At 46.0% G+C, this 23,680-nt stretch overlaps 1 protein-coding gene across 4 annotated transcripts; it reads left to right on the top strand.

Annotated features, from left to right (window-relative positions):
• Window positions 1–1,797: 1,797 nt before the first annotated feature.
• On the top strand, window positions 1,798–23,314 carry LOC310749182 (cytochrome P450 3A12-like). Of its 4 annotated transcripts, none has more exons than XM_083585762.1 (13): window positions 1,798–2,266; window positions 4,061–4,154; window positions 4,305–4,357; window positions 5,393–5,492; window positions 6,924–7,037; window positions 7,513–7,601; window positions 8,686–8,831; window positions 13,270–13,397; window positions 14,385–14,472; window positions 15,718–15,878; window positions 17,549–17,775; window positions 19,146–19,251; window positions 22,945–23,314. In XM_083585762.1, the coding sequence occupies exons 1-13, from the start codon at window positions 2,196–2,198 to the stop codon at window positions 23,041–23,043; spliced, it is 1,476 nt and encodes a 491-aa protein (XP_083441888.1). In that variant the 5' UTR covers window positions 1,798–2,195; the 3' UTR covers window positions 23,044–23,314. The 4 variants fall into 4 exon arrangements, with proteins under 4 accessions (XP_083441888.1, XP_083441887.1, XP_083441890.1 ...); XM_083585761.1 differs by having other exon boundaries at window positions 19,146–19,308; XM_083585764.1 differs by lacking the exon at window positions 6,924–7,037 and having other exon boundaries at window positions 1,960–2,266.
• Window positions 23,315–23,680: the final 366 nt, after the last annotated feature.

Here is a 23,680-nt window from a genome sequence, read left to right as displayed (position 1 = left end):
CCTTAAAGACCAACTAAGTTAGTTCTTGGTATGAGCTTTCGTGTGCATGCACACTTCTTCAGATACACTGAAACAGAAGTTGCCAGATCCTTCTATATAGTGAGAAGGTGGGGAGGGGTATTACTCAGAAGGGTGGTGGGAATGGGTGATTGGCAGATAGCTGTGATGAGCCTGTTGACGACTCTTAACGACTGCAATAGGTCTTACAGGAAAAAGCAAGGGGTGAGAAGGTGAAAAATGGCTTTGTCATGTATAATGAGATAAGAATCCAATGTCTTTGTTCAGACCAGTTAAGAGTCGTCAACAGGCTCATCACAGCTATCTGCCAATCACCCATTCCCACCACCCTTCTGAGTAATACCCCTCCCCACCTTCTCACTATATAGAAGGATCTGGCAACTTCTGTTTCAGTGCATCTGAAGAAGTGTGCATGCACACGAAAGCTCATACCAAGAACTAACTTAGTTGGTCTTTAAGGTGCTACTGGAAGGAAAAATTTTTTTTTGTTTTGACTATGGCAGACCAACACGGCTACCTATCTGTATTTAAAAACCAGTTTTAAAAATAATTAAAAGGAGTGATAGGCTAAGAAGCAGGTGAAAACACACACCAGCGTTCTGCGCATCTGAGCAGCCATGGCCAGACAGAAATGTTTTTAGCAGGCGCCGCAAACAGTGCAGCGAAGTTGCCTGCCTGGTGTCCATCGGCAGGGAGTTCCAAAGTGCAGATGCTGAAAGATTGTTTCCCTACCAATGCAGAACGGCTGCTGCAGAAGAAAGTGCTGAGCAGAGCAAGGGCGGCAGTCAGCTCCTCCATGAATGGGAAGCCCTGGTGCCAAGATATTCCTAACAAACAACGCAAGCAACACGAAGACCAGTATACTAGATAGCACTGTAGTTCTTATTGCATAATATACATGATTACATGGTTGCATATCCTCATGACCACTGCTCCTTGTGCATTTTTCTAATCTATGGGGTATGTACCTTTGTCCTTCTTATTGTAGTTGTAGCATATGTGTTATGTACTGAAGTTCTCACCCTGGGCCAGCAGGGGGATACTGTAGATAGTTCAGGTCCACATATGCAAATAAGGGATCGAAAGTGACGTTCAGTGATTGGATAGTTTTAGAAAATTGTTACAGTTACGTTGTACTGGAGCTCTATATAAGCAGGCTGACTGAACCCTTCAGTTCAGCTCTGTTCTGGCTTCTGAATAAACAAGAGCTGTTTGAAGAATCGCTGTGTCGTCTGATATGTTCACCCACAACTTAACAATATGGATTGTAATGTGTGAAGTTTATATAGCTTTCATGTACACAGGCCATTGTTTCATATTTGAATTCTTTTGTAGTTGTGCTGAAGAAGATTCCAGCGAAACAGTCAGATTATCCGGGATCACTGTCTACATTGTTATTCACTTACTACTTTGGCACCATGAACGCCTAAAACGTTTTACTGCTCAGCCCACAGGATAGCATCTATTACTTTGTTTCAACCATAGACTTATTATACTTTTACGGACTTTCAAAGATTGACAGACGTGTGTTCACTTGTTTTCAAATATATTAGAGAATTTACAAGTGTACACATTTTTTTTTAGTTGTACTAAATCATGTATATTATGCGATAAGAACTACAGTGCTATCTAGTATACTGGTCTTTGTGTTGCTTGTGTTGTTTGTTGTGTTAAGTTTGCAACACAGGAGTTTGTTGTTCTGTATTAGCCAAGATATTCCTGGCAAGCGGCAGGAAGGAGGCCTAGGAGGGGGAGGAATGTGCCACGAAATTGCAGGCTTTGGGGGCGACGGTGCAGGAATTGGACGCAGCAGAGCACCCTGGCTTCACTTTTTGCAGCCCTTCCTCCCTTTGCAAGCCCAGCTCTCTTCCCGGTTTTCACCAGAGACATTGCACAGGCAGATTGCGCCCTCTGAAGAGGTTGGCACAAAATGCTGTTATATAAGAAAGTACCCATGGCAACACACCCTCTCCAGCCTTGGCCCATCCAGGACAAGGAATTCCCACATCACCTCTTTTCATATCAAGCTTGGCCCAGTAATCGCAGTGAAGACAAACAGATCGCCAGCGATATTGTGAAATTATTTTCGCCCTTTGAGCTCCAGCACGGATCAAGCAGAAAGAGAATAGAAATCTTCCATCAAAGCCAGAGGCAGAGAGACGCCAAGGGCCAAGAAGATGAATCTCCTTCCAAGCTTCTCCACTGAGACATGGTCCCTCCTCGTTGTCCTTCTGGGCCTTTTCATGCTGTATGTACCACTCTCTTGTCTTCCTTTTCTTGGGCTGTTTTCTAATTGTGAAAAGGAGAAGGGGGGATTTTAAGTCTGTTGCTTCCCCTGAAAGCCATAAGAGATGCCAGTCTCTGAACTGCAAGGATATTCCTTCAGATTTAAGGAAGGTTCTCTTCGCAATCCCTTTACCCAGGAAGGTCTTCCAGCAAATAGGTGTGACCTGACCTGTTTACAAAGGATTAAAGCAAGAGCAAGCCTTAAAAAGAATAAATGCTAGACAACAGTTTGGGTTTTCTTCCTTCCTTCCTTCCAAAGTCATGTAGCAGTTAAAAATCAGTTTGCATTCCTCTCTCATCTTCCTCCTGTTGGGCTGTTTCCTGACTGTTAGGAGGAGAACAGGGACACTTTAATCCATTGCTTCTTCCAAAAGTCACAGGAGATGGTAGAATGCAGAAGAGTATAAAATGCAAGGCAAGCTTTGGAAGGAAAAGTTCCATGCATTTTTCACTCCCTTTTGCAATGCAATCCTAAGTGAGTTTTCTCAAAAGGGAGTTCCTTAAGCTTTGGCAGCAGTCCTAGATGCACTTCCCTGAGGCCAGGGTAAGCATGGACTCAATGGGGCTTACTCCTGAGTAGGCACAGGGTGTTTAATCTGAAATGTTCTATTATGTTTTTATATAAGCTGGAAGCCACCCAGAGTGGCTGCGGCAATCCTGTCAGATGGGCAGGGAGCAAATACTACTACTACTACAACTACTACTACTACTAGTAGTTGTTGTTGTTGTTGATGTTGTTGTTGATGATGTTGTTGATATGAAACTGCAAGCACCATTTCTGACCCCCAAATTAATTGGGTGGTGTGTGTGTGTGTGTGTGTGTGTGTGTGTGTTATATCCACGGAGCCTCCTGGGGGGCCCAGTTGAGGAGGACCCCCTCAAACATGGAGCCAGCCCAAGGAAGGTTCCCAGGAGATGCCGAGGACTGAACCTGGGATCTTGTGGATGCTAAGCAGGTCACCTGACCACTGGGACCAGAAGACGTCCCAGCTCAAACCACCTGCAATTGCATCCTTTGGTCAGCAGGCAAGAACAGATGGAAAGCATCAATGCACCTGCAGGGCTCTCCTTTTGAGCCCTGTCGTGCCACCCCCAAAAGGTTAGCTCTGTGTGCATGTGTGTTCAGCAGGAGGTGCCTTTTGTCAGGAGTTCAGCCTACACTCGAGTAGGACCCTGGAAGAGACACATGCCCGACTGGCATGTTCTCTCCCTCCTGGTCTATCATTCGGGAGCTTCAAAAGCTTTCTTCAGCCTGAACATCACAGCAACCGATGCCAACCGACACCAGCACGCTTAGGGATCCGCAGAGTTTGCGCATCATGCATAACAGACCTCAGCAACTCAGCATTTTGGCTAATCTACTTTATTTACATATAAACACACACGGAGCACTGCAACATGGCTCCCTCTCTCTCTAGCATCAGACAGCAAAGAGAAAAAGAACAAAGGACAATAGTCCCACTTCACAGAACACAGTAACACAAACATTCTGTCTCCGTCACTTCCCACTCTGTGGAGTCACAACATATACCGTCATGTGATAGACAACAATCCCCTGACTGCAGACATGGAGCAGGAATTCCAACAACTTTATCAGGTACAACAACCTGCCAGGTTTCCCCACGGAACCCTTAACAACTTTTTACGCTCTGCTGCTGTCAATGATCATCTGCCAGATTTGCATATCTCTCTCTCTCTCTCTCTCTCTCTCTCTCTCTCTCTCTCTCTCTCTCTCTCTCCTTTCATTAAAAAACAGATATGGAATTTGGCCATACAGCCATTTTCGAAATCTGGGCATTCCAGGTCCGAGGCCATTGCCTTTCATCGGAACTCTCTTGTCGTATCGTAAGGTGAGTGTCTGGGGACATTTCTGCCCTGTTTAAGAGGTTCGCCAAGACCCCTGTCTGCTCCTCCCTCTAGGGATCAGAGGTGCTCCATAAACTGGGTCTTCTTCTGGCCCAGAAAGGCTGTTCTTAACTTTCTGAAATATTGTTCCGCAGGGGTTTATAAACTTTGATACAGAGTGCTTTCAGAAATATGGGAGGAACTGGGGGTAAGTGACCTTTTACGACCAGTTTGTATTTCTTTTCCTTTCCCCCTCCAACAGATTATTTAGGTTTGAATGAAAATGCAGAGGTTAGTATCAAACATTCAATATCTTTCTATCAAGGATTAAAAAAAACTAATCCAAATAAAAACACAAACTGAAAAGAAGAGAGAGAGAGAGAGAGAGAGAGAGAGAGAGAGAGAGAGAGAAAGAAAGAAAGGAAAGGGAAAAAAGAAGAAGAGAATTTCTGATTCTGACCAGCTTGTATTTCTCAGGGCATCCCAAGCCCCATTGTTTAATCCCAAGGAGGAAATATTCTGAAACAGAAACCTTAATCTGCAACTGAATGTCTCTGGGATCTCAAAAGCTTGCCATAAACAGTGAACATTCTGGTAGCCAGAGACTCTCCTGACTGCCCCACCTTTTTAGGGTTTCCCTTCTGTTGCCTTCAGCTCTTCAGTGCTCAATCGGAGCAAATGGCAATTGGGTTTTTTCCAGATTGCTGTTTGTTCTGATTTAGAGTTGAAGAGTGAGTCTTCCCTGGGAATGGAGTAGGGCAAGGGGAAAACTGCTCTGACTCATGTCTAGAGATCATGACAGAAGCCAGAGCACAGGGAAACAATGTTTACCTTCCTGCTGCAGTGATACCTATTTATCTACTTGCTCTGGCATGCTTTTGAACTGCTAGGTTGGCAGGAGCTGGGACAGAGCAAAGGGAGCTCGCCCTGTCTCGGGGATTCAAATCGCCAACCTTCTGATCAGCAAGCCCAAGAGGCTCAGTGGTTTAGAACACAGCGCCACCCGCATCCCTACCATGTCTAGAAAGACCTTAGTCAGCCTCCACTGATCAGGCATCGGAGACATTTGGGACTACAGTTGCCATCAGTCCTTGTCAACATGGGGTGATAGGAGATGTAGTCCAACACATATGGAGGGCACCAGGGCAGGGAACGCAACCCATAGCTTAGGGCAACACACTTGGCTTTTCAAAATATAAAACTGGTAGGATGTGCCTTCTTCTCTTCCTTACTCTTCATCCAGGTTTTACGATGGCCGGCAGCCTATATTAGCCACGATGGATCCCATCATTATTAAAACTGTCCTCGTGAAAGAGTGCTACTCCACCTTCACCAACCGCCGGGTAAGGGCTCATGTCTTAAGCGATGCGACAGGAGAGCAGGAGAAGGGCAGGTTCTTCATGCCACTAAATTGGGAATGCTAAATTGGGAAGGACTGGGTAATGTCTTCTTCTTCAGCGATCCCTCATAGCCGAGTAAGATTGTCTTCCATAAACACGGCCTTAACAGTGAGTCTGTAAGTGACTGTGGAGGCCAATTCTGGATCCACACGCCCTTCCACAGTGGGGACATTCGTTTCCGGGTGGGAGTTGATCATGGTGAGGGTTTGCCAAGTGTACCTTCCTCTTAGCACGTTTCTCCCTTGCGTCCTGAGTTTGAGTGTCTTCAAAGCCCAGGACACCTTTGGTAAAGGCTGTTCTCCAACTGGAGCGCTCGCAGGCCAGTGTTTCCCAGTTGTCGGTGTTTATACTACATTTTTAAAGATTTGCCTTGAGAGAGTCTTTAAACCTCTTTTGTTGACCACCAGCATTACACTTTCCATTTTTAAGTTCGGAATAGAGTAGTTGCTTTGGAAGACGATCATCAGGTAATGTGGCAGGTAGATGAAGACATCTCCTAAAGTCAAGTGTGAACTTGGGGCTCATTTGCCCTTCATTCCTGTCATCTTTAGTATAACATGTCCTTAAACTTACAAATAGCATAGGCATTTCAAAACGGGCCTTTTCTTTGAATAAGTTTAGGACGACAACAACATTATCCATAATTCAGTTAAGACAGACTATTCACAATTAAATTAGTGTGTTTATTAAGCACACCTGGACTCAGAATTCAGCAGTGCTTGAAGTGGGATCAAACCCAAACTCTCCTGTCTTCTTTATCCCACATCAAGTACTTCAGATTATAAAAGTACAAAGAGCGTCTCCAAGTGTATGTTTGTAGGGCCCAGCTTATTGTTTATGGTGTTTTAAATTGTTTTCATATTGTGTTTTAATGCCCTGAGACCTTAGAGCAGAAGGCGGGAAATAATTAAATAAACAAACAAACAATAAATAAACAAACAATAAATTTTGTGGCCTGTTTCTAGGCACCGGTCCAGATTTTCGATGTCTGTGTCTGGATGTCTGAGTGTGTGTTGTCTTGGTTCCCCAGGAAAACCTATGTTCTACCAATGAATCAGAGCAAACAGCAATCCAGTTTGCTCTGTCTCAGTGGCAAAATGTGGATTTTCCCAGGGAAAGCGTCAGGATGAAAACAACGACAGCAATGCTTGAACACGGACCTGGGAAGCCTGGACTTGGGCCTAGGAAGCATGGAGCAGAGGGAAGTGTGACCGAGTCCTTAGTCACCCAGTCACCACCGTACTCCATGTTCATTGAGTTCACGAGTCCCCCCTGGCTCTCGCTGAAATCCCAGGTTTGGGATCTGTCATGGGTTCAAAAGCCGACTCATTGTTTTGAAACCACCTCACTTCCTGCTTTCTTGCTTCCCTCTAGAATATAGGTTTAGGTGGGCTGTTTGAGTCTGCCATCACGATGGTGAAGGACGAACAATGGAAGAGGATTCGCACTGTGCTCTCTCCAACCTTCACCAGTGGAAAGCTAAAAGAGGTAAAGAAAAAGAAAAAGATACTGAGCCTTGAAGAACTCAAATATTCAACGCTGGTCTGTATGGTCCTTATAATTCCAGCACAATTCACAGAAGCTATTCAGTCCGAAACAGGAGCATATCATGTTCCAATTATGTTGTTAGCAAGAATGGGTTTAAATCAGCCCATTTCACATTGTCATGAAATGAGACGACTGGCATTTGTTTTGTTTTAAAGTGATGTTTCAACATTGCACCATTTCTCCAGGTACTCAGTGCATCCTGCCAATCTTGTATTTCCTTCCTCTCTGAATTTTCTGTTTGGAGCTGGGAGACTTTGCCTCAAACCACTTGGGTTGATCTTCTGTCGAATTTGCCCCTCTTTTTTCCTCTTCATCCTTGAATGGAGACCTTTCTGCGACCCCACAGGCTTCTGTGCAGCTGCTTCCAGTTCCTTCACAGCACCTTGAAAGAACCCCATCATTTATTGTATTCCAGATGTTTCCCATCATCAGACACTACGGGGAGGTTCTGATCCAGAACGTTCAGAAGAAAGTGGAAAAGGATGAGCTTCTGGTTGCGAAGGAGTAAGTCACTTGGGGCCAGGGAAGGCTGCCGTCAAAAACAGAGCCCTCTTCTATCCTCCCGTGACAATGTGGGCTGTCTTGGGGGTAAATCCAGACCAGATTGGGTTAACAACGTGAGCAGCCATTAGGTGGTAAAAACTCATAAATTCATGCTAAAAGTATCCATTCAATAAGATGTTCATGGGACCAAAGCTAGATGTTATAAGAAAAAACTGCTTTCCCCCCCTACGGGGTACCCAAGAGCCCGTACAGAGTCCTTATGTAGGTTCTTGACTGGTAGGAGAAAATAACAGAGGTCAACCAGAGAATATTGAGAAGCAAAGCAGCTAGTAAGCCTGATCTTTATTAACTGTTGCAACAGGAAGGAGGAGGAACCCAGAACAATGGTGTGCAAGCTCTTATACAGACTTTTGAAATTGCCACCCTGTAGCTCAAGACCACCCCCCCACAATACATCATACATACATCACAGAAAGAGGTGGTCCCCAGCAGAAATACATCACAGGGGGGTGGTCTACAGCAGAAATACATCACAGGGGGGTGGTCTACAGCAGAATCCTGTCTGGCAGGAAACCTGTTAATGGGTTTACCTGGAGAACCTGGCCATCCTTTTGTGATGATAAATACTTAATTCCTGAGTCAGGGTCACAGGCTCACCCTATTCATACCCAAATGTGCCCTTAAGGCAGGATTTGTGAGCACAGAGACAATGTGGAGGCTTTTCCTATTTCCATCCAAACTGCAGAGGAATATTTGAGGTCACTGAAAGAGTCAAAATGGCTTTAGGACTTTTCCTGTACTGTTTCAGACATGTGGTTTATATTATTTGTGTATGTGTTTGCCTGGTCCATTTATGAACATTTATTTTATATCTTAGACCTTATAATTCTCATCACACTAGACATCCTCCTTCCTTGGACATGAGGAATCTGGACTCTTTACTCTGCGAACGCCATCAGGCATGCCATGCATTCCTGCAACTTCCGTTCTGATAAGCCTTCAGGCAGGGGGGGTCTCCTCCTTTAAATCGTTTGTTATTTAACACATCTGAGAGCCTGATTTGGCTGCTCTGTTCCCTCCCCAGCGTCTTTGGGGCCTTCAGCATGGATGTGATCACCAGTACTTCGTTTGGTGTGGACCTTGACTCTATGAACAACCCTGATGACCCTTTTGTCAAGGAGATCAAGAAACTCACCAAGTTTTCCTTTAATCTACATATACTTTTAGCATGTAAGTTGGCTACAGATTTCCTTTTTATATCAATTTCATTATAATACAATAAAAACCCAGCTCCCAACTAGTATAATAATAATAATAATAATAATAATAATAATAATAATAATTACAAAGAAGAAGAATAAAGGAGAGAAAAAGGACAGAAAGAGAGAAAGAGGAAAATAAGAAGAGAAATAAAACAACAAGCACAAAGTTGTGTGTGTGTGTGTGTTTGTGTGTGTGTGTGTGTGTGTGTGTGTGTGTGTGTATATATATATATATATATATATATATATATATATATATAAATTATGCCTACCGGCGTGGTTGCTCGAGAGTGAACAGGCAAGATCCCCGCTGGTCTTTTCAAAGGCTTTATTATTGGTGCAAAAACATTTACAGTGCAGAACGTCTCAATTCCATGTCTTGCTCAGTCACTAGCAGAATCTGAGAGTGGGCGGTCCTTAAACTTTCCCCAGCAGGGTAGTCTCTTGACCCCTAGCCGACGCCTCCCCTCTCTGCGCGAAAACCGACTGCGCAGAGAGGGTGTGGCTAAAGGGGGGACCTGTCTCCCCCCTGCTTTGCTCATGCACAGTGTCTTGGCTCTCCCTTGCATCCTCTGAGCCCTGCATCCCTTCCCCACTAGAGCCGGGGCTTCCCTCCTCCGCGGAGGAAGGGCTGCTTCTCATGATCTTTGGAGGCTCCCTGTAACCTAGCTACCCTTTCACCTTTCGCCTCTGAGCTGATGGCAGTTCACACACACACACACACACACACACACACACACAGCCCTCTGTTATATCTTAATTTTCAATCCACATACATAGATGTGAATCCTCTCGGATCTCACCTGGGAGAACTTCCCTCATCCTCAGTCTCACGGCCTGAGAAAAGCCACTCTGTCCTGCCTCTCTCGCAGGTTCCTTCTCCTCCTCTCCATCACCTCTCTGTATGTATTTTCATTTATCCTGAATTTAAATCTTCAGAGATCAAAACATACATGTGAATAATATTAACAGAGAGCTATCAATAATTAAAGATCTTAAAAAATTAAAAAGAGGAAGAAACAAGAAAAGAGCTACTTCTGCTTCTCTATCTACCAGTTATGCATATAACAATTATTTATGCATATAACAATTATTATTTATGCATATAACAATTATTCTAAGCATTTAGCGTATGCACTCCAGAATAGTTTCTAGCTGCAATTGATATCCATCTTTCTCCTATTCCGCTAGATGGTGTTTCCACAAACTTCCCTCCCAGGCCACCAGAATTCATCTTTCTGCCACTCAAAAAGTCCAATATAACTCTTCATTTATTGTTATCTTTGTGTGTCCCACATTAATCTTTCTCCAGTTCCTTGTGACATGTTCTCTTCAGGGGTTCCAACAAATCTTAGTAAATCCATATTTATTTGCCCGTTGCATTTTCCTTAAATCGTATTTGATCCTCCTGTTTCCTTCTCCCTCCTTTTCTTCCAGTCCTTTATCAGTCTAAACTCCAGTGGGCGAGTTGCTTTCTCTATTTGCATATTTATTATTCCACTCATCTCTTCTTTGAAAGCATGCTAAGCACGAGAGACCATGCTTTGAACCATCATCTGCTCTCCTTCTGACTTTGCAGCAGATTCCTTCATCAGGTCCAGCCCTTCAGACAACTGCAAATCTGCCTCGCCAACATCTGCTGATTTTCCATATTTAAGCAAAGATCGTTCATCTTCCACAGAACCTCCCTGTTTAATCAAAGATCGTTCCATTTCACCGTCCGCAGATTCCACACCTTCTCCCATATCTGTAATCGAATCTCTCTGGTCATCCCATGAAGTTCAGTTTTTAGATCTTCTGGCTGTGTTTTAAACACACATGAAGCATCAATGAACAGGGCCGTCTTACCCATAGGCGCTAGGGGTGTGGGGCACCCGGGAGCCGGGCTCTCAGGAGCACCGGGCCGAGAGTCTGGTTCGGGGAAGAGCCCTCCCGTCAGTCGGAGCACCATGGCAGGCTCTTCTGCTGCGGGTGGCTCCGCGCCACGAGTTTGGGGGCGACCGAGCCAGTGAGATGTTGTACTTGAAAGGCAACTGTCAACAATTGACATCGCTAGTAGGGTTACAAGAAGTTTTGTAAGGATAAAATTATCATTTATTATTAAGAGTAATTTATAATTTATTCATAAAAGGATTTGATTTAATCATAATAATAAAATATAACCAAATGCAGGATTAGAGAAAAAGTTTGAAAATCATCAGCCAAGGGGGAGGGAAGTCTCAAGCTTATATAGCCAAATGTCTTTTATTCTATTATACAACAGTGATTAAAAATTTGTCCAGTAGCACCTTAGAGACCAACTAAGTTTGTTCTGGGTATAAGCATTTGTGTGCATGCACACTTCTAGCTTATACCCAGAACAAACATAGTATAATTATTATAATTAAAATTATATTTTTTTAAAAAAAAATATTTCAACTGTGTCAGACCAACACGACTACCTACCTGGATACAGCAATGTTGTTATGTTTGGAAAAATTGTAAAAACCAATAAAATTATTATATATACAGTATATAAAAAAGAAATAAAAAGTCAATTATATAAAATACATTTTAGGGTTTTGAATCAATAGTCAAATAGTGGAACATCGCCTCTCGATCCATTCCAGTCCGGCTTCCACGCTGGTCATGGGACCGAGACGGCTCTGGTCGCCCTAACAGATGATCTCCGCAGGCAGCTGGATCGAGGCGGGTCGGGGCTGCTGATTCTTCTAGACCTGTCAGCAGCCTTCGACATGGTCGATCACGAACTCCTGGACCACCGCCTTGCCGACGTGGGGATCCAGGGCACAGTCCTTCAATGGCTGCACTTGTTTCTCTCTGGTCGGGGACAGAGGGTGGCGCTTGGGAGGGAATTGTCATCGCGCCACTCCTTGGTGTGTGGAGTGCCTCAGGGTGCGATCCTCTCCGCGATGCTTTTTAACATCTTTATGCGCCCCCTCGCCCAGCTTGTCCGGAGTTTTGGGCTGGGTTGCCACCAGTATGCTGATGACACCCAACTCTATCTGTTGATGGATGGCCATCCTGACTCGGCCCCAGACACACTGATCAGATGTTTGGAAGCTGTGGCTGGATGGTTACGTGGGAGCCGGTTGAAGTTAAATCCTTCGAAGACAGAGGTCCTCTGGCTGGGACAGGGCGATATGGGATTGAGGGGGCAACTCCCATCTCTTGCGGGGCTGCAATTAGTGCCAGCATCGTCCGTTAAGAGTTTGGGTGTAATCTTCGATACCTCCCTCTCTATGGAGGCGCAGATTACAGCTATAACAAAGGCGGCATTTTTTCATCTCCGCCAAGCTAAGCAGTTGGCTCCTTACCTCTCTCGCCCTGACCTAGCCACTGTGATCCACGCGACGGTCACCTCCAGACTGGATTATTGTAACTCACTCTACGTGGGGCTGCCCTTGAGACTGACCCAGAAACTCCAGCGGGTGCAGAATGCCGCGGCGAGACTCCTTACGGGGTCTTCGCTGCGAGATCACATTCATCCGGTACTATACCAGCTGCACTGGCTCCTGGTGGAGTACAGGATCAGGTTTAAGGTGCTGGTTTTAACCTTTAAAGCCCTATACGGCCTAGGACCCTCGTACCTACGGGACCGCTTCTCCTGGCATGTCCCACAGAAGAACTTACGGTCTGCAAATAAAAACATCCTGAAGATCCCAGGCCACAGAGAGGTTAGGCTGGCCTCAACTAGAGCCAGGGCTTTCTCGGCCGCAGCTCCAATCTGGTGGAACGCTCTGTCACAAGAGACTAGGGCCCTGCGGGACCTGACATCTTTCCACAGGGCCTGCAAGACAGAGCTGTTCCACTAGGCCTTTGGTCAGGGCGCAGCCTGACCCCCTCCTCTGGCAATCTGCACAGAATTTTGCTTAATGGTTGCCATCAATTTGATTTTAAATAATTTTTATAATGAAAGGTTTTTAGAATGTTGGATTATTTTGATTGTTGTTAGCCGCCCTGAGCCCAGCTTCGGCTGGGGAGGGCGGGGTATAAATATTTTTTTATTCTTATTCTTATTCTTATTCTTATTCTTATTCCTTTCTGATTGCCCCAGCTAAAAACCTTGCAACCTTTGCTGTCACCTGCTCATCTTGATCTGCCAAGAGAAAGGACACGGTGTCAGTGGTTGGGTGACAATAAAAGAGGGTTGGAAAACTCATTCCTCGAGTCTTTATAAAGAGTGCAGGCCAGAAGGGCATGCGCCACCGATTCGGTACTGCACATTATGGATCTGTAACCCTGGGATTCACAATGTGTTTGGGGACTGACCACATGCTATTAAGGCTTACAAGCACTGACCCTCAGAGCAAATAAACCAAAGTTTACTCATGGATTTCTACAGAACTATGTCTGTCTGTCTGATGTTTTGCTTCCTGTTCACTGTGAATGTCTGTTTCTTGCAGTTGTGTTCCCATTCGTGGTTTCTCTCCTCAACTTAATGAAAATCACTTTCTTCAACCCAGAAGCTATGAACTTCTTCGAGAGGTCATTTGCGAAAATAAAGGCGACACGGGAAAAAGAAGGCCAGGGGGTAAGCATTCAGGCTGCACTGAACTTTCAGGGTGAAAAATTCACGCAAAATTTTCACACCAGAACGGACTTTCCTTGGAGGGGACGAAATTATTCACCCAAAGATCACCCAAAACTCACCTCTTCTGTGCTGCTTCATTGCTATTTTGTGATGGCCTGGGATTCGGACTCGGAGGCTGAACCTGAGGAATCCCAGCCTTCACAGGAGTCCCCGCCTCCAGAACCAGCTGAGCCGGGGCTGGGGCTTGAGCCTGAAGGGTCCTCACCGGTGCTGGATCCTCAGGTGCAGGCACCAGCTGAGTCTGCTCTGGCTCCTGAGGGGGTGGAGGACCCATTGCCTGCAGATGCTCCAATCTCAGCCCTGTCAGAGGAAGCGGAGGTTGCCTCTGGGTCCGGTAACCCTCCAGCCTCTCCTGAGCTGCGGAGGCTCAGGGCAGAGAGGTGGAGGGAACTAAGTTCCCGCAGGAGGAGTGCTCGCCTCCAGGCCAGGAGAGGCGAGTCACCTGTGGACTGGGGCCGCCCTATGCCTCGGGGCAGATAAAAGCCAGCCAGCCCCAGCCCCAGGTTGCGGGTGCAACATTGTTTGTAGCCTGTTCCTGCTGGCACCCTGTCCTGCTCTTCTGCCAGAGTTCCTGACCTCACCCGACTCCTTGCCTTGGACCCCGCTTCAGCTTTGACGGACAGCCTCCATATCGCATCATCGACCTCGGACTGGACTCGGACCTCACCTCTTGGTTAGCCCCCGGGACCAGCACATATTTTCTAAACAAAACAATCTAACGATTTGACTCTTTTGCCCCCTCAGTATGTCCTGTTCTGCCTAAAAACAGCAAGATCACCAAACAGCCAATGTCCTTAAGGGCAAAGGCAGCCGACTCTCAGGGCTGCATTTAGCCCTTTAAGAAACTTGGGGGAGCAAACCATCTTGGTCTGTGGGGATCTTTTCTCTGCTTGCTTTCTCCGCTGTTTTACTTGTTTCTATGCTTAGGGCCGGGTGGATTTCCTGCAGCTGATGATCAACTCCCAGAAGTCCAACAGCGAGCACCAGAGCAACGGCTCAGATCCCTCCTATAAAGGTAATGCCACTTCTGTGAGTCAATTCAGTGTAACTTCAAGGTCTCTGAAACTGAAGGGCAACAAGCCCCAAAGATGTCAGTGAAGGCGCCAGGCAGATCTCACCGGGGAGGGCATTCCACAGATGGGGAGCCAGGACTGAAAAGGTCCTTTTGCGATTTAGGGATGAAGTTCTGATCCAGGTTGGCAGAATGCCCAAAGCAAACAAAGCCAAGAGGCTCAGTGCATGGCGCTCATTCCCAGACTTCAGGGAATCAGTGTCCTCCCCCCCCCCATTGGCAGTAGATAAGCAGAACAAAGGAAAAGGGGTCTTTTTACCAGTTAAAAACTTTAATGATCACAGCGAGAGAACAAAGAATCCATTTCCTAGGGATGGCGGTGCTCCCAATTAAGGGTTCCACCCACTTCCTCCCTAATCACTACCGCATCTTGTAACCAGATCTTGTAACCGCTGTGCTTTCTGTGCTGCCACCTTATCAGCTCTTCTAGACCTTGGGCTGAGCAGCTGAATGCCTTCCAGAGACAGTGAATCTGTTAACTCTCTCCTCCCCAGTGTTTCTTCTCCTAGCTGTTCCCCATCCAGTATTTCCCAGCTTCTGCCTTCTGAACTATGTCCCTCTGCAAACCGCTGTTCCAAATCTATACTATCTTCCTGCTCCTGGGAAGATTCAGGATCCTGATCGGGGGGAGGCTCCCACCATTCCTCCTCAGTCCAGACCTCCTCAGCATGGTCCCTGACATTACCAATGCAGATCATTTCCCCACCTAGTGTATGTGCTGTATTATTGGGGCTAATAATAATAATAATAATAATATATTTATACCCTGCCCACCTGACAGGGCTTCCCCAGCCCTGGGTGGCTTCAAACATAGTCTGAAAACACAGCTAAGCATCAAATATTTGAAACTTCCCAATACAGGGCTGCCTTTAGGCCTGTCTTCGAAAGGTTGTTTAATTCTTTATCTCCTTGACATCTGATGGGAGGGTGTTCCAGAGGGTGGGTGCCACTACCAAGAAGGCCCTCTGCCTGGTTCCCTTCTTGCAGTGAGGGAATTGCCAGAAGGCCCTCAGAGCTGGACCTCAGTGTCCAGGCTGGATGATGGGGGTGGAGATGCTCTCTTAGGTATATAGGACTGAGGCTGTTTAGGGCTTTAAAGGTTAGCACCAACACATTGTATTGTGCATGGAAACATTCTAGATTGGTTGTAGTTTCTGCTTCATCTTTCTGGCCTTTGTTTGTTTGCAGGCTTGACCGATGATGAAATCCTGGCCCAAGCCTTCACCTTTGTCTTTGGTGGATATGAAACCAACAGTAACTCTTTGGGTTATACGGCCTACTTTTTAGCCATTCACCCAGATGTCCAGCAGAAACTTCAAGCTGAAGTAGATACGATCCTGCCCAACAAGGTGAGAATGTGCAGGTTGCAAAGGTGAGTCTGGATTCAATGGAGAAGGTTTTGGGGGTATGGAATTGTAGAATTGCAGAGTTGGAAGGAACCCCCCTGGGGCATCTAATCCACCCCCTACAATACAGGAAACTCAGCTATAGCATCCCTGGCAGATGGCCATCCAACCTCTGCTTAAAAACCTCCAAGGAGAGAGAGTCCAAAGCCTCCCATTGTTGAACAGCTCTTACTATCAGAAAGTTCTTCCAGATGTTGAGTCGGAATCTTTTTTCTTGTAACCTGATGTGAAGTATGGGAGTTCCCCTCTCCCTTTTGGTAACTCAGCAATCAGAATTAAAGAGCATTTGTTAGATTTACAGTAGTACCTTGGTTCTCAAACTTAATCCATTCCAGAAGTCCATACCAAAACCAAACCGTTCCAAAACCAGGGCGCGCTTTCCCATAGAGAGTAATGCAAAATGAATGAATCCGTTCCAGACTTTTAAAAACAACCCCTAAAACATGAATTTTACTGTCTAATGAGACCATTGATCCATAAAATGAAAGCAATAATCAATGTGCTAGCCTATAAAATAAAAAAGACAGTATTGTAGATGATAAAAATAAAATCCACCCCCCCTTATCTGCGCTGATGATAGTCATTGTTTGGATGGGGGGCTTTTATCCATTTCCGCAGTCAAACAGTCAATCAATCAGTAGCTGAGCTGGGTTCCACACAGTCACAAAAACAAATTAACCGAGAAAGCCTCAAAAACAAATATGCAAAATAAACAGCAAAAACAAAAGCGTCAAACTTAATCCATTCCGGAAGTCCATTTGACTTCCAAAATGTTCGAAAACTGGAACACTTCCTTCCGGGTTTTCGGCGTTTGAGAACCAAGTTGTTTGCAAACCAAGCTACCCTGTATAGTCCTTTTATTACAGCATTATGTTGCAAGCATAAACAGGCAACCCTCCGCAAAGATATCAGTTGCCTACTCTGACTCCTCCCCACTTCCGCAGCATGAAGCACGCCAAAGGAATGTCTCTCCTCTGCTGCATCTCCTTTGTTCTCTGACACGCTCGGTCCTCCAAGTTCAGGGGGAGGAAGGGGGTTCTCCCCTACTTTCGAGTGATGTATCACCCAGCTGCTCCCTCCCTTCTGGTTGCTTAGCTACTATATCATAGCTGGGTAGCTCCTCTCTCAACTGTGCAGCTTCTGTGTCTGCCTGTCTCTCTGCTTCTGGAAATGGCGGAAGTGGCAGGGGCAGGGATATTCTTCCTCTTCTTCTGTTAGGAGCTGATCTCCCTGCGATTGCATTCCCCAATCTTCCGATCCAGACCAGCCCTGCGATTGCATTCCCCAATCTTCCGATCCAGACCAGCCCCCGACACCTGAAGCCCTTGGTTTGAATTCTACCCTCCAGAGCAGGAGTATAGGAGATGGGTTTTGAGTTTTTTTTTAAAAAAGAAAGATCAGTTGCATTAGCTTCCTTCTACCTGTGTTGGATATAACCCAAAGAGTTTTCCCCATTCATGGACAGAAATCTTAGAATAAGGCTACTGAGAGCTTTCCTTCTGAAGGTCTCTGCGTCTGGGCTCCCCTGCTTTCCCCAAGAACTGCAGAAAGACGGAGCCTGATTTCAGATCCCACCAAGTACGACTAACCTTCCTCCTTGAATCCCCCCGAAGGCTCCTCTCACGTATGATGCCATCATGCAACTGGAGTATCTTGACATGGTCCTGAACGAAACACAAAGGCTGTATCCTTTTGGAGGGAGGCTCGAAAGGCTCTGCAAGAAAGATGTTGAAATCAATGGCGTCACTATCCCGAAAGGCACGTTGGTGATGATCCCACCCTACACGCTTCATCGGGACCCCGAATTCTGGCCGGAACCTGAAGAGTTCAGACCTGAGAGGTAACAAAAAAAATGTGCTGGTGAAAAATAGGAAGCACATTCATGCCAATGCTGATTCACACCTGAATGTAAATAATAATAATAATGATGATGATAATAATAGTAATAATAATAATAGTAGTAATAATAAGCTGGGCTCAGGGCGGCTAACACCAGTAAAATTACAATGAAAACATAATGGGGGAGGGGAATTAAAATACAGGTTAAAATACAATTTAAAATGCAGCCTCATTTTAAAAGTGAAATATACTCAGAGTCGCAAAGTGATTTCATGCTCTTTATTCAGCTCATAGTGGTGAGGAGGAATGAATGGAAGTCCCCTCAAAGCATCTGCTTTATATACATTATTTACACAATGGGCTGCACATGATTGGCTAATTCCGGAATTCTACTGTAAGCCAATCAGGTTGTGGATTCACTTCTATCTGGAGCATGATTGGGTGGTTCCTGCCAACCAATCATACTGCTGCATTGTTCTAGGAACAATCAGACTGCTGCATTCTGAATCCTATTGTTCTAGGACCAATCAGACTGCTGCCTTTTGGATCCTATTGTTCTAGGACCAATCAGACTGCTGCAGTTTGGATCCTATTCAACTCAGTACATAACACCAAGTAGCCCATAGATCAAAACCGTAAGGGGAGGGAAACATAAGGGTCAGACTGAGTCCATACCAAAGTCCTGGTGGAACAGCTCTGTCTTGCAGGCCCTGTGGAAAGATGTCAAGTCCCGCAGGGCCCTGGTCTCTTGTGACAGAGCATTCCACCAAGTTGGGGCCAGTACTGAAAAGGCCCTGGCCCTAGTTGAGACCAATCTAAGCACCTTGCAGCCTGGGACCTCCAAAATGTTGTCATTTGTGGACCTTAAGGTACTCCTCAGGGCACACCAGGAAAGGCGGTCCCGTAGGTCCTAGGCCACATAGGGCTTTAAAGGTCAAAACCAGCACCTTAAACCTGACCCTGTACTCCACCGGGAGCCAGTGCAGTTGGTAAAGCACTGGATGAATGTGATCCTGCGGTGAGGACCCTGTAAGGAGTCTCGCCACGGCATTCTGCACCCGCTGGAGTTTCTGGGTCAGTCTCAAGGGCAGCCCCGCGTATAATAATAATAATAATAATAATAATAATAATATTTTAAAAATATTATTTATACCCCGCCCATCTGGCTGGGTTTCCCCAGCCACTCTGGGCGGCTACCAACAGAATATTAAAATACAATATCCTATTAAGCATTAAAAGCTTCCCTAAACAAGGCTGCCTTCAGATGTCTTCTAAAAGTCTGGTAGTTGTTTTTCTCTTTGACATCTGAGATCTGCCCTTTCCGGTCCCTTATCCAGCCTCCATTTTTCTTGTCTTTGTGGATGCAACCAGGTTCAGCAAAGAGAACAAGGACAAAATAGATCCCTACACGTACCTGCCCTTTGGAGCTGGTCCCCGGAACTGCCTGGGAATGCGCTTTGCTCTCGTCACGATGAAGGTGGCAATTGCAATCCTGGTGCAGCATTTTTCCTTCAGGGTCTGCAATGAAACGCCGGTGAGGAGGTTGGATGTCTGGCACACCACTGTGTGTGCGTGGAAAGGGAGGGGGAGGTTTTCCTGATCTTGTCATGATCTCCTCCATCTTCTCCTGTTATGCAAGAGCCTTTTCCTTTGGAGAAGAGGGTGGCCATAAGGTAACAGGAACTACAGTGGATGCTCGGGTTGCGAACATGATCCGTGCGGGAAGCACATCCGCAACCCACAGTGTCTGCAACCCGCAGCGCTGCGTCTGTGCACACGCAGGTTGTGGTTCGGCGCTTCTGCGCATGCACAAAGTGTGATTTAGCACTACTGCGCATGTGCAAGTGCCAAAACCAGGAACCTGTTCCAGTACTTCCGGGTTCAGCGCAGTGCGCAACCTGAAGCATCTGTAACCTGAGGTATGACTGTATAATGCAATTTGGGAAAAGGAGCAAGATGGACATTGTCTTCGCCTGGGGCGACTGTAGGGGATCCTGCACTTAAGAAACTCTGCCACTTGTGTTTTCCAACTGCTATGCAGCGACGGAGCAAGCCGATTGGGCGCCTGGGGTGACATGCGTGCCTTGCGCCCAGGGGTGGGGCCAACCAGGGCAGGACACTCCGTGGGGCCTCCAAGGAGTCTACCTGTCTCCTCCCACTCAGCCGCCCTATAGCTCAGGAGAAGGTGGCGCGATGACTGTTTGGGGCAGCCCGGAGCCTGCGGGCGCCCAAGCCACCGCGTCACTTTCAGGAGAGACACATGGCTCGGGTGTGCTGCAGGCCTCACAGTGAGTGCCACCTGACATTTTGTCACCCCCCTCAGTGGTGACACCCAGGGTGACCCGACCCCACCGCACCCCCTTCCTCTGCCCCTGCCCCTATGCTGTAACCTGCAGCCTGTGCAAGTTTATCACTGGCTCTGTCATTAAACCCCAAATAATGACTGCTTTTAATCCTATGATGAATGCCTCTTGCAACTTTTTGTTTTATTGGAGTATTACAATGCTCTGCTGCCTTTTTTTTTTTTTTAATTATTTCTTTGGGCTAACAACAAAAGCACAAATGTGCACCAGGCTGCTAGAATAAAAATAAAAGGCTGAGTATACCTTTAAACAGAGAATGAAATAAAACCCATTATTGTCATGGGTGGGATGAGTCTTAAAGACGAATAATATAATATATTATTGAATCAATTAAACCTGTTGATAAGCTGAGGGAGGCGACAGACCACATTTTTCTTATTGACATAAGTAATGAAATCAAACCAAACCTCTGTGAATCTATCCACATTACATTGCCCCCGGAAATGTGTAGTTTGTTGGTCAACTTATCAAGGAAGTTCCCAAATATTGGAATACCAAAAAGAAATGTTGGCACCATTTGGATGTCTCCAGAAATGAGCCACTGTGGCTCTAATATCTATTAAAAATGAAACTTTAAGTACAGTACATTAAGTATATTATAGTTAAGTACAGTATATTAAGACCAGCTTCTTCCAAAATAGATAAAACTGCAAGCTGGGGAGAACGGGTATTATAACAATTCAAAACTGTATGGATTTCTTTAAAAACCACATTTACCGAATTTTAGAAAGGCCTGAGTCTTACGTTTCCGCACTTGGGAACTGCTCTCTGGTGGCACATCCAGGGAGAGTTTGCCACATGGTGCTCACATGGGGAGTTGTTTGGAGTGGCTGTACAGCTTGCCTCTGATGCGCAGGTGCTGAAAGCAGCACCTGTGAAGTCTTTGCAACTCTGGTGCAGAATCAGAACCATCACCGCATCTGCCACTGGGATTATTTAATAGATAAGCTGAAGGCAATTTAAAGTTTGCTGAGTCAAAAGAAGAAATAACGTCTTCGCTCTATGCATCGACGATGATCTGAGACCATGTCTGACAACTACTGAACTCCACATTGTCCTCCTTCTTGGCAAAACATGAGGTCAGTCATCCCACGGAGTCTAGCCAAAATTGATGGACTTTAGCATGAACACAAGTATAAAAACTATTTATAGTGCTTTAACACTGCTTGCATAACCATCCATTTGCAGAATGCATTTGTATAACTTATAAAGCAGTATCCTGCCATTGGAAGGTTGCTGTTATTACATTCCCATAAACAAGAGAGTGGGTAACTTTGTAAGAACAATGAATCGTTCAACCAAGTCTATATTAATAGGAATGCTGAAGAATGCTTAGTTTGGATGCCTCGAGTAAGTTATAAACAGGCAAACATTGCAGTTAAACTGCATGAAACTGAGCACTGTTGAAGGCCAGAGATCCAAATTCATGTGACAATAAAATGTTGGGCCACCGTACTAGGTTAATTTGAGCTTGGAGCTTGTCACATCAAAAAGGTTGGGAACCCCTGGTGTAGTGGTTAGAGTGATGGACTAGGGCTTGGGTGACCTGGGAGAGCAGGGTTTGAATCCCCACTCAGCCACAAAAACTCACTGGGTGACATAAGAACATAAGAACATAAGATCCAGCTGCATCAGGCCAGGGGCCCATCTAGTCCAGCATCCTGTTCTCACAGTGGCCAAAGGGTTGCCTGTGGGAAGCCAGCATGCAGGATTCGAGCACAAGACCATTCTCCCCTCCTGTGGTTTCCATCAGCTGCTATTCAGAAGCACGGCTGCTTCCAACTGTGGAGATGGCACAAAGCCACCATGGCTAGTGGCCATCAGTAGCTCTCCAGCCATCAATTTGTTTTGTTGGTTGGCATCCATCTGTCTCGGGAGACAATGGAGGAGTGTGCCTTGGGGGGTGAAGTCAAACCACTGAAGAGTTGCAGCGCCTGCTGTGGCTGTAGAGACTGATACAGGAGAGACATGCTGTATTGCAGTCAGGGCGGATGAAGGTGTCCGGTTATACTGCTGCAGATGCACCAGGCCGTTTCCTTCCTTCCTTCCTTCCTTCCTTCCTTCCTTCCTTCCTTTCCCCCACTTACTAAATTGCAGGTTATCTCCTGGTCCGGTTCAAGGGCGATCGAAGTCCCGGCAAGGGACGTCAGGACCGGGGGCGAGATGGCGGGGTGGGAGCAGGAACGGGGGTCCAGAAGCCAGGAGTCAGGAAGCCAAGGGTCCGAGGGTCAGGAAGCAAGGAGTTATGAAGTCAGGGGTCCAAGGGTCAGGAAGCAGGGAGTCAAGAAGCCGAGATTCAAGGATCAGGAAGCAAGAACCCAAACACAGCAAGGCAGGAAGCATGTTGCTGTGGCCAAGAGCCGAAGGGAAATGCTGACCTTATATCCCTTCCCAGCTCTTGCCACCAGGTGCTGTGAGTTACCAATGGGCCTCACCTGTGTGGCCGTGCCTTGCCTCTTCAGAACAAACTTAGGAAGGCCCCACTCCTGCAAAGTCCTATTGGTCACAGGGCCTGGCTCCTGAACGCACACCTGACACCTTCCGAGCGACCCTTATTTTCAGAAAGCTCTTCCTAACATTCCCTTCACACCATAAGACTATGATCCTACAAATCAGGGGTGGGTTCCTCTGGAGGACTTCTCATGGTCCCTAACCATTAGCCATGGGACCCGGGGCTGAAGGGAATTAGAGCCCAACCACTTCTGGAACATAGCAGGACCCCCACCCTTGCTGTCAAGATTTGCTGGTGCTTAAGCTGGGTCTAATGGTTTCCTAAGTGCTCTCTTTCCCTTTTCATCCTGCTGCAGATTCCTCTGGAGATGAGCAACGAAGCCTTCTTAGTGCCAAAGAAACCAATAGTTCTGAAGCTGGTGCCACGAGGTGATCCCCGGGAGAAGGGGGAGTGAAGCCTGGCCCTGAACCTTGGTAGAAGATGCAGAAGCCTCAGGTGTTGCTTTGAGAAGTACCCCCGAAAAGAACTTCAGATAGTTCCAGAGAATTGGACCGATTCGCAAACTGAAACAGAGCTCTCTGAAAATTCGTGCATCTCTGAATTTGGCACTGCGGTTTTCCAGCCAAAAAATGCACACAAAATGGGAGTCATTAGTGCATCGCCAAAAATGTGTATCTTGGTGAAAGTAGCATTAAAAGATGTGTTCCATTAAGGGAAAACCAAAATGCTTGCATTGTATTCAGGCTTGCCAAAATATTTGCACTGTGAAACATTCATACAAAAGTGTGTGTACTAGGAGAAAGGGGCACCAGAAATATGTACAAATGTTCATGCAAACCCCTCTGTGGAAATGGGGTAAAGCACACGTAAGAAAGTGGGAAACCTAAATTCTCAGATTTTTCCATCTCCTAACATTCCTTTATTTGCCTGATCTGTCGCTTCTATTGTTTCAAGGCTGTTTTGGAGATTTTTTAAAACAATATTATATATATTTGGTTGCAAGGCATCTTGAAAATTCTTGTACTATAAAGTAGATTTAAAAAGTCCCCTTTAAAACCAGATCATCAATGATGATTAACTGGAGCATGCCC

Source organism: Podarcis filfolensis (genome assembly GCF_964270895.1).
Source record: "Podarcis filfolensis genome assembly, chromosome: 14".
NCBI lineage: Eukaryota > Metazoa > Chordata > Lepidosauria > Squamata > Lacertidae > Podarcis > Podarcis filfolensis.
This window is presented reverse-complemented; position numbering and strand designations above follow the sequence as displayed.

Bases quoted from the DNA above. Each gene is read 5' to 3' on its own strand.
- LOC310749182 (XM_083585761.1), top strand. From the start codon at position 2,196: ATGAATCTCCTTCCAAGCTTCTCCACTGAGACATGGTCCCTCCTCGTT. The intron at 14,473-15,717 runs GTAATGCCACTT...GTTTGTTTGCAG, and splicing joins CTCAGATCCCTCCTATAAAG to GCTTGACCGATGATGAAATC. The intron at 15,879-17,548 runs GTGAGAATGTGC...ATCCCCCCGAAG, and splicing joins ATACGATCCTGCCCAACAAG to GCTCCTCTCACGTATGATGC.